Raw genomic sequence first — 10,933 nt, 5'->3', positions numbered from 1 at the left:
TCATTTAGTTGCTGCACTAAGGAGTTTAAAGAAATACAAGTGGGTGTGCTTGTACTTGCTGGAGAATCCAAGAAAGAAGGAGTCCGTGGTCTCAGAGCTTGCACGTGGTCGTGTCAGTAAGTTTCTACTGGTGGATAGTAATAGGATGTTAGTGCTCTAAGTCCTATTGTAAAATTTTAATTTTTTCATAGTGGATTCAGGTTTACCTTGAGGATAGCTAGGTTAAATCCTCCCCAGGTTTTTACCGGTATGGTTTCCTGGGTCATCATATCATTGTGTTATTTATATTTCCGCTGCTATGCATGATATGATTATTTGATTGTGATAACCTAGATCTGGAATTTGGACTAAGTAATAACTTGGCTAATTAACTAAGTTAATCCAATTGTATTTTAAGGGGTCTAAAAACTCACACAAACAAAGAATGATACAATTCTACAAGGGATTTTTCCTGAAGGGCTTCTAAATTTCAGTATAAGTAATAGTGTAATACAACCTATGTTCCTTATATCTTGGATCAGACTTTCTTTATGAGTTCTCTTCTCAAGATATTTCCTACAGCTGACCTTGGGACACTGTGTTGGGTATGCACGTGTGAGTGAAGTTTCACATTGAATAATGATGAGAAGAATGAGTAGTTAATATAACATAACTGAGTATATACCCATTGGACTTAGGCCTTTTGGATTAAATTGTGTTTTTATATGTTTTATTAATCACTCAAGGAAAACTTCCTAAGGTGTTTATCTCCCCAACAAATGGTATCAAAGCCCATGGACGTGGGGGGCAAAGGTAGCAAGGTTATCGAGGTTCCTTTCATAGTTGGAGCAGGAACGGGGTGTGTGTACTTGGTATATTGCACCAAGCAAGCCCATAAGGCCCACACAAATGATCTTAGAGAAAAATGATTGAATTTCAAGCAAAGGAATGTTTGAGCCTCTTCATCAGTTGTTAGCAATACACGTTCATTCACGAAACATGGTGGCAAACTTAATTTATGCAAGCATCCATGAGCAACAAAAGATATCACAAATTGGCTTTTTCTTGAACAGATGATAGGAATCATAGAATTTGAACCAGGGCATCTACTATTTGATGGCAATGCTTTATCTCCAGGCCAACACACCTGTGTAGAGTACACATTAACTAGCAAATATGAAATATCATATATTAGGTTTTGGGACATTTACTTTTGAATTAAGAATTTTGCTGGCCAGGACTTTACACCAAATGACGCTAATTAATGAGAGACTGCATGGTTCTGGTTCCATAAATCCAAGATGATGCACTAAGGGCCTCATAGTCATAGAAGCATGAGGCATATCCCGCTATCAATAGAACAATTTTTCGTTAAGACTTTTGCTATTGTAATTACCATTGAGGTTCTCACAAAATGACCTTATTTTTTGAAAGGTAAACATTAAATAGACAAGTGATTTCTGAATGGATGAGTTCCAGACTGAAATGACTATTTTTAAAAAAAAGGTATACTGCCATCGTTGCAATTGATATTGAAAGCTCACTTAGTGTGTAAAACATTAATGAATATTTAGACCCCCAATTACAAAATAACCAACACAAACTTATACTCAAACAATATATGTGTGGAATGATAAATATAAGCTATACCCAAACATGCAAACTACTCTAAGCCATAATTTAATTATAACATAGCAGTGATTAAAAGTAACGAGTAAGGGATAGAGAGAAGCAAACGTAAGATAACACTGGCACTTGTTATCGAAGAGGAAACCGAAGAACTCGGTGAAAAACCTCTCCGCCGCTTTCCAAGTGGTAAAATGTTATACTAGAAAATCAGTTGAAATACATGAATAGCAATAGATTCTTCAAGCCTAATCTACCCGATGCACTTAAGCCTTCCAAGCTGCTTGCTTCAACAAGGTTACGCCTAACCTTGTCTTCTCTAACTTACCGGATCCCGCAATTAGCCCATTGCATCAACCAAAATGAATTGGTTCTTTCTTGAACTGCATCCCAAACACCAATAACCTTCTCACTCCTCTGAATGTGGTGAGGTAAGAATTTGACTTAAGATCCTCTCGAGGGTATGACAATGGAGAGGGTGGGAGTAGAGGAATTTCGAGAATCAAAGGTATAAGATTGTAGATGAATTAATCTTGTTATTTTCTAAGGTTTATCTCTCAAAATTCTCTCTGGAAAATCTCTACATTTCGTGGGTATAAGAGTATTTATAGTAGAGTATGAGAAGGAATGTGAAAATCTTTTTTCTGTAAAATAGGGTGCACTGGCTAGTCACTTACAACCGGGACAAGTTGTGAGTTCCAGTCGTCAGTTAATAGAATGGCTAGACTGTACTTTTTGTCCTGTAGTAATCCAGCTGTCCTGACCCTTCAACTTCCTACATACTTCAGACATGTGTTTGATTATGGCGAGTCACCACTCGCGAGTCAGTCGCGAGGTCTAGTTGCGAGAAGCCTTTTGATGCACACACTTGATCAATTCTTTACACTCTCACACACAACTCTTAAATTATTCTCACTTAAATACAAAGTTTCTAAATGCTGAATTATAAGTAAATTTAGCATGGAATAAAGCCAACACATAGTTGACTAAATTCAACCTTACAGATATAAAGTTGACTAAATTCAACCTTACAGATATCATCCAAATAATTATTGTGTGCTTGAGTTATTCAAGATCAAATCAATCATTGAAAAAGGTTGGTTTTTTTGCCCTTCCTAATTCCTTCATACTGAATCAGAGACGGAACTACATTTGGATAGAGGGGGGCTATGCAACCCCCCCCCCCCCCCCCCAAATTTTAAAATTTGACTTTTGTATGCATATAAACAAAATTTTTAACATATGATCCCAAAATTTATATACTTGAACCCCCTTCCCTAAAATATTTACAAATTGACCCATGAAACCCAAATAGAAAAAAAAAAAAAAAAAATTATATATTTATAACCTACTCTTTGTCCAGTTGTCTCAAAAAAAAAAAAAAAAAAAAAAAATTCAGACAAACCAAAAAAACCAATCAAAAAAATCACAAATCTAGATAACAAGAATACCCTTTAGGCAATATAGCAAATCAGACTCTTCCTTCTTTGTTTCCCAAAAAAAAAAAAAAAAAGACTTTTGCTTCTCTAATCTTACCTCTCTTCTTTGAAATCTTTTATCAGTCCTCTCTCTCTGTTCTATCTAAGATTTGTTGTATGAGCCTATGAGGTAGATCCTTTGCCAATTTTTAACTTTTATGAGGATGAAAGCACTCTGGATCCTTTTTTTTTTTTTTTTTTTTTTTTGCAGATCACTACTCTAGTCTATGCTCTCCCCTCTCTCTTGAATGCTAGTAACTGATAGTGTGTAAACTTGTGGCTATCCTTTACATAAATAAAATAAAATAAAATAGTTGTGTTGTGTTGGGTTGTATGAATGCTAAACTATTGATTGCCTAAATGGGTAGAGGGGGTTGTGGCACGTATTTGCTATAGTGCTAGATGGAGTATATATCAATATATGTGTCAAATTTTGTTCAAAAGATAAGTAAGAAATGATAAAAGGAGTACTTTTCACCCAAAAAAAAGAAGATAAAAAAAGATAAAAGGAGTACTCATTTCACTATTTATTTAATTAATTTTGAGATACTTTATTATTATTTTCCTATTTTATAAATTCATTGTTCCAAAAATTAGACCCAAACCAAACCAAATAAACATTGATTTTCTCATTATTTACAAGTCAAGAAATTATTAAATGTTACATAGATGTAAAATGTATCCTTATAATTTATATAACTTTTATATGATTTGTAGATAATTAGAAAGTCAACTACAATATTTGATTTTTTGAAAAATACAATTAAATTAAAAGCCATTACTAATATCCTATTTTCTGAAAATCATTGAACAACATTTTGAGAAATTGCTATTGATAAAATAAATATTAGTTCATTGCAACATAATCATATATCTATCCGTAAATATGGGATTAAGATGTTAATAGACATTTTGAAATTTAACGAACTTAGATTAAGCTTGCCCCAACTTTGAATCCTAGTTCTGTCCCTATACTGAATGATGCTTTGCAGACCCTTTACCTGCTTTGCAATAAATTTCTGAACGTCTACTCCTGTTAGCAAGCTGTTTGGCGAGTGCACAACTTGTGCAATTGGGATCTCACCATCTTTGGCATCAGGGAATCTACAAAGTCAAGATTGAAATTAAACTGTAATGCATGCAGTGATTCAAAGATAAGGCAACAGATGGACATTTATAACTGCTTATAAAGCATGGGGAAAATAATGACACTTACGGGATCACAACAGCATCTAATATTTCAGTGTGAGAAATCAGCAGCCCTTATAGCTCGGCCGGTGCCACCAAACAATAGTCAAGTGCAAATATAGAACTTAAATACAAAATTAGAGTTAAGTTGTAAAATATGAGATATTATAAGTAAAAGAGAGGAAAAAATAGTGGAGGGAGAAGGATTTGAGAAAAGGTTTTAGGGCTTAATCAACCAATTCAAAACTAATCAGATGACTGTTGACATGGTGACAAATCGTTCGTAGAGCAAGTTATATAGCACTTTGGGTTTTTTTTTTTTTTTTTTTGCTTAGAAAAAGAATAGCTATTGAGAAAAATATCAAATGAAGCAGAGAACATTAGTGCTAATGTTGCAGGTCAGCTAATTTTCATTACTCCTTAAAAATACATAACATGATCGGGAGGCTCATGGATCATTCACTCACAGGGGAAGAACATATGTATTCTCCCCAGTAATGCTATATGAGCAAATGTAAGGCTATCCAAAAGTCAAAAGCCTGCACTAGTGCACTGTTAGATCCTCATTGTCAATAGAAATTCTAAAAGAAACAGATAGAATTTATCCTCTCACAAGAAATGGTTAGTATACTCCCCTTTTATAGTCGTTTTTCTCCTCCTGACTGGGGTCCCCAGAGTAGGTACTTGTCCAATCCGCCCTTACCTCCAGTTATTGGGAATGGTTGTAAGGACAGAGAAGTATGGCTGTGTCAGGCGCAAGGCACTGAGTACAATAGAGGTTGCCTTCCCTTGTATGCATTCGTTCTATCTGTCGTCTTTCTCCACTTTCGTACTTTTCCTGCCTTGTGAAACGGTCTGGAGTTTTGCCATTGATGATTTGTTACCTCTTTTGCCCTCGGCTTTATCTATCTGAGGAGGATTTTTCCGTGGCCGAGGAGGGGTTTTTCCATGGACTGGGCCCCTGGCCCAGTATAGATATTCAAACGGGCCTATTAGTCTGTTTCCCCCCACAATAGCCCCTCAAAATCCTGCTGTTCGGCTCCTTGGACAAGCAGGAGGGTTTTGGTGACATTGAGCCCCTGTCATGGTTTCCCAAGCCTTGTCTTCCATTAATACCAGAGTCTCTTCGTTTGCTCGAGGCGTGTTCCTGGCTATGAAACATTCTTTTAAGCTATCCCCGACATATCCCTGTCGTTTCGGTACACGAGGCACACTTCTAATTATGGGTCTTTCACGAGGTGACGAATTCAACAGCTGAAGATTACTTTGGAATTCGAGTGAGATTAATCTCGTTTGTAATTCCTTCCTGGGGTTTCGGAGCGAATTGATTGCTTCCAGATTCGTCCCCTATATAAGACGCCCGGTGGGAGCTAGTCCCTCTTTGTTAGCAGAGCCTTGAGCTTTTAGATTTCTAACTCCTCAAACGTTCCCAAAGTCCCTACTGTGAGAGTGACTGAGATTTTGGGAGTGGAATGATCATGGTTAGGATGAGGATGAAGGAACAACTCCCTCTTTGGAAGCCTTGGGTATCTTCGAGGTTCAGAATGGCCCAGTTAGGATAAGGGAGAGAAAGGCTCAAGGCTCTCCTTCTCCTGGATAGTGTAAGGGAGGAGCCTCTTTTTCCTTCAGCCAAAATCCGAAGCAGGTGGACGTCGCATCAGATTTTTGGTGCGATAACTCTAAGATTTCCCATCGCCGGTACCATCCGCTCTCGCGCGGTTGTAGCTAATATGATACTTGCTCGACTGCCGTCGGAGCTGGTACGAGGATTTAGCATCCCCACTTCTTCCTCTCTTCCCTCACTGGCGCCCCCTGGGTGCCTCTGCTTCTTCTTTTCTTCCATTACTGGCGCCACCCAGACTTGCCTAGTCGTCGTTAGAGCAGAATTGAAAGGCCTGTCATCCCCGTGTATTTTTATGTTATAATTTTTTATTTCTAGTTAGCTTCTGATTTCGGGCTTGTCTAAGCTCCTTTATGTATATTGTACCATCTCTTTATCTAATAAAAGATGATCTTACTGCATTTTCCGTATCCTTTCTTTTTTTTGCAATAATTATCGTGTGAACGGATGTGCTGGTGTTCTTCTCTTAAATCGTATTTAGAATCGATGACTTCAGTGATATAGTTGTTGACCAAAATCAACAAGCACAATAGTGCTGATTTTAAAAAAGTTAACCATATAGGACTAACCGGGATAACAGCTGCATGTTTCGTATTGTGAACAGAGTAATCGCCTAGGGATGTGTAATCTGAACTAAACTGTCCAAGAGGGTCGCCTGGCATTAGGTTCTTTCCTCTAGTTTCCGACGATATTCGTAGCTTTAACTTGTTGTATATAGTCTGAGGACCATGCAAGACCTTAGTTCTGTCTAGCCTCTAGGCTTTGTTCTCAGAGTGTAGTTTCCCCATAGGCTTGAGTCCGAGGACCATGCAAGGCCTTGGTTCTGTCTAGCCTCTAAGCTTTGTTCTCAGTGTAGTTTCCCCATAAGCTTGAGTCCGAGGACCATGCAAGGCCTTGGCTCTGTCTAGTACTTAGCCTTTGTTTTCAGAGTGTAGTTTCCCCATAGGCTTGGGTCTGAGAACCATGCAAGGCCTTGGTTCTGTCTAGCCTCTAGGCTTTGTTTTCAGAGTGTCTAGTTTCCCCATAGGCTTGGGTCCGAGGACCATGCAAGGCCTTGGTTCTGTCTAGCCTCTAGGCTTTGTTTTCAGAGTGTCTAGTTTCCCCATAAGCTTGGGTCCGAGGACCATGCAAGGCCTTGGTTCTGTCTAGCCTCTAGGCTTTATTTTCAGAGTGTCTAGTTTCCCCATAGGCTTGAGTCCGAGGACCATGCAAGGCCTTGGTTCTGTCTAGTACTTAGCCTTTTTTTTCAGAGTGTAGTTTCCCCATAGGCTGGGGTCCAAGGACCATGCAAGGCCTTGGTTCTGTCTAGCCTCTAGGCTTTGTTTTCAGAGTGTCTAGTTTCCCCATAAGCTTGGGTCCGAGGACCATGCAAGGCCTTGGTTCTGTCTAGCCTCTAGGCTTTATTTTCAGAGTGTCTAGTTTCCCCATAGGCTTGAGTCCGAGGACCATGCAAGGCCTTGGTTCTGTCTAGTACTTAGCCTTTTTTTTCAGAGTGTAGTTTCCCCATAGGCTGGGGTCCAAGGACCATGCAAGGCCTTGGTTCTGTCTAGCCTCTAGGCTTTGTTTTCAGAGTGTCTAGTTTCCCCATAGGCTTGAGTCCGAGGACCATGCAAGGCCTTGGTTCTGTCTAACCTCTAGACTTTGTTTTCAGAGTGTCTAGTTTCCCCATAGGCTTGGGTTTGAGGACCATGCAAGGCCTTAGTTCTGTCTAGCCTCTAGGCTTTGTTTTCAGAGTGTCTAGTTTCCCCATAGGCTTGAGTCCGACACTGATCTACCATTTGTTATATGTGAGATGCGAGTTCTTGCTGTGGCTGGCAATTTAGTGAAAAAGAGAAGATGCACCAAAGCGCTAAGGTGAAGACTCATAGTGACAGGCCTTAAAATGAAGCTATATAAGATTCTTGGTTGATTGGGCATGCAATTGTTTGCATTTATGTACCATTTAATTAAGGTTATCATTTTTTTTTCTTTTACTCTCTTTTTTGTTAATATTTGCTTTAAAAAAATAAAATAAAAAGACAGTTTGGTACGACGAAAACAACAGCATGAGATATTTAAGCCACTCTTTTCTCTTTCAGCTAGCCAAAAAAAAAAAAGGTCTTTTTGTGTGTGTGGAAGAGAGATGTGTGTGTGTGGAAGAGAGAAGCCAATTATTCAATTCATGATACATGCCATAAGGGGGAAGACTTTAATGCACTCAGCAGTAGCACAACAGTCTTCCTGAGTATGCTTTTCATTCGTAAAAAAATAGAAATCCCTCCGCCTATAATTGCTCCAAAACAGGGACCGACCTAGGATTTCAAGTTAAGAAGAACCGGAGATAAGCACAAGAAAAAAAAAATCAAATATGAATTCATATATTATTAACCAACTATCAACCAATATAAATACATAAAATCATTGTTTCTTAATATATTAAGATGCAATCATCTATCAACAAAAACAAAGACACAAATCACTATTGTTTCTTAATACATTATCTATGAAAATGGAACTGGACACTATAAATTTATTATGCACTACCAACAAGCACTTTTCCTAACTTTACCATTTTTATTCCCTTCAATGTTCCTCTTTCTATTACTTGTCTCTATTATTGCCCATTTTAGAGTGTTTTGGGGTTTTTAATATATATATATATATATATATATATAAAATAATTGTTACTTTTATATAAAATAATGAATTTAATTTAATTCACATTTTAAAAATATTTATTTATAATCTTATTCACATTTTATATTAGATTTTTAACTTACTATTTACTTAGGGCAATCTTGTAAATAAAGAAGAATATAGGATTATTTTTTAAGTAGGAAGTTTCCTTAATCTCTCCACTGCTCAACACTTTTTTTTTTTGATAGGTCCACTGCTCAACAATTGTTTTACTATTACCATCAGATCTCTTTTTTCCATTTTCGCAACCAAATTTCTTCCTCACAATCTCTCACCAAGGAAGCAATGCCGGGATCTCAAATTAATTCTTTACTCAAATATTCTTGCATACTTTTAGTGTTCATCATTTGACCGTGAATTTGAGCACTCCTCTCTTCTCCTTCTTAGCATCTTCTTCTTCTTCACATCCTCCGTACTACAATAAGACAAAGATCAAAGAATGCCATAAGTAAATAGTAAGTTTGCCCAAGTTTGGACTCGTTCAAGAAGGCAAAATCTCGTTACTGGTGAAAAATGAAGAAATTGACTGGAACGGACGAAACGGGCCAGAATGGGTCTCGCGTGGCGGCATGAACTGTGAAGGCTGGAGCAACGAAGCAATCGGCAATAAGATGGGTCTCGCATGGCAGCATGGGCGTGAGTGCCTCTCAATCTATCTCGCAGGAATTAATTTAGTTTCTATCTCAACTACTCTCTATTTTTCTTTTTCTTTTTTCATTCATTTTTTTGTTTTCTTTTCTCTTAATAAAATTTGGTTTTGCTTCTTTTTATTTTTATATTATGATGTACCTGGGCTGAGTTAATGGTTCACGATTTTGGAGGGCCAAGCTACAAAGTAAGGGGGCCAAGTACATTTTTTTTATTTATTGAATATTTATCTACTAATTTTTAAAAAAAAATTTTAGTCAGGGGGGCCCAAGCCCACTTGGCCCGTCCGTCCCAAAAGGAGACAATAACGACAACAATATTGCATGTTACGGAAAGAGCATGTTTATCACGTTGGGAAATTCTTCTTGTACATTTGTATGATATAACGAAAACACAATGACAGAAGAAGAAAGGAAACCCAAACAAGCAAGAAGAATAAATGCAGAAAGAAAACACAGAAGATTGTAGAAGAAGGAAAACTGGAAAATGCAGAAGAAGCAGGGTAAAGATAAGGTTTGTGCTTTTCATTTCTATTTTATTTTGTGGACTTGGTGTGTTTTGGGATTGCATTTTCGGATTTGTGGTGAGGATGAGAGATAAAAAGCCATAGTTCAACGGAGAAAATGGCATAACGTCAACGCCCCCATCATCATTTTTTTTTTTTTTTTTTTTCTTCTAGCTTCAGCTTAACCTGTGAGACCAGCCACAGCTCTCAAACCCGGGTAGTTCAATTGCGGTTCACATGGTTCACTATATTTTTTGTACAGAGCGGGTTTTGGGTTTAAAAAACCATTTCAAGAGGCGGTTCTTCGTTAACGTACGGTCCGGTCCGGACTTTGATACCATTAATAGAACTGAGATGTATAGTCTGATGCGAATATTGATACTATTAATACAACTGAGATTAAAAAAACATTTCTAACACCCAAATACAAGCACTCTAATTAAAATTAAATTCCCACAAAAAAGGAAAAAAGAAAAAAAAAAGAAGCCCATTACAGAAACTCCAACACCCAAATACTTAGACCGAACCAAATTGTAAAAACGGGGGGGAAAATAATTACTGTTTATCTTTTCCTAGTAGCTAATAATAATAAACATGGCAGTGGCAGACCTGGTAGCACTGGCAGGGTGGCCGCCCTGGTGGCCCTGGATCCCCTTTGTCCCCTTTCGGCCCTTTCTCCCCTTTCTCCCCTTTGTCCCCTTTTGGCCCTTTCTCCCCTTTCTCCCCATTGTCCCCTTTGTCCCCTTTCGGGCCGGGCTTCCCTGGATCCCCTTTGTCCCCTTTCGGCCCTTTTTGCAGGCGAATGTAAATCGCCAATACGATTAAGCTAATTAATATTATAGCAGCCAAGATACACCCCAACACGAACAACACAGATACTGGATGTCTTGGACTTGGTGAAGACCATATGTTGTCATCTTGTAGTGATGGAGTGAAAGGGGAAAATGGGGGAAAATGTTGGGTTTGAGGAAACTCAAGTGCTGGCGCTGTCGGTGGTGGAGGCGGAGTAAGACAGCTTAGACAGGGTTGTGGTGGTGGTGGTTGTGAAGAGAGGGTTGGAATTAGTGGTGCGATGATGGTGGTAAACAGCATGAACAACAGGGCAAACATGGTTGAAATATTTGGATTTTGGAGTAGGAGGTGAAGGTCCGTCTGCTTTGAAATAGCCACAAACAATGCCATGCTTTTTATAGTTGCTTGGATTACCATCGT

General features: G+C 38.3%; 1 protein-coding gene across 1 annotated transcript; it reads right to left on the bottom strand.

Moving 5' to 3' along the window:
* Positions 1 to 8,784: 8,784 nt before the first annotated feature.
* On the bottom strand, positions 8,785 to 10,933 carry LOC126690512 (uncharacterized). The gene is made up of 2 exons (XM_050385701.1): positions 10,331 to 10,933; positions 8,785 to 8,983 (listed from the first exon to the last, which is right to left on the bottom strand). The coding sequence occupies exons 1-2, from the start codon at positions 10,928 to 10,930 to the stop codon at positions 8,912 to 8,914; spliced, it is 672 nt and encodes a 223-aa protein (XP_050241658.1). The 5' UTR covers positions 10,931 to 10,933; the 3' UTR covers positions 8,785 to 8,911.

The sequence above is a fragment of the Quercus robur genome, chromosome 6 (assembly GCF_932294415.1).
Source record: "Quercus robur chromosome 6, dhQueRobu3.1, whole genome shotgun sequence".
NCBI classification, from domain to species: Eukaryota; Viridiplantae; Streptophyta; class Magnoliopsida; order Fagales; family Fagaceae; genus Quercus; species Quercus robur.
Note: the sequence above shows the minus strand (reverse complement) of the source record. Positions and strands in the feature narration are given on the sequence as shown.

Coding starts and splice junctions, on each gene's coding strand:
- LOC126690512 (XM_050385701.1), bottom strand. CDS start 10,930: ATGGTAATCCAAGCAACTATAAAAAGCATGGCATTGTTTGTGGCTATT. Junction 8,984..10,330: donor CACCCTGCCAGTGCTACCAG/GTCTGCCACTGC, acceptor GTCTTATTGTAG/TACGGAGGATGTGAAGAAGA.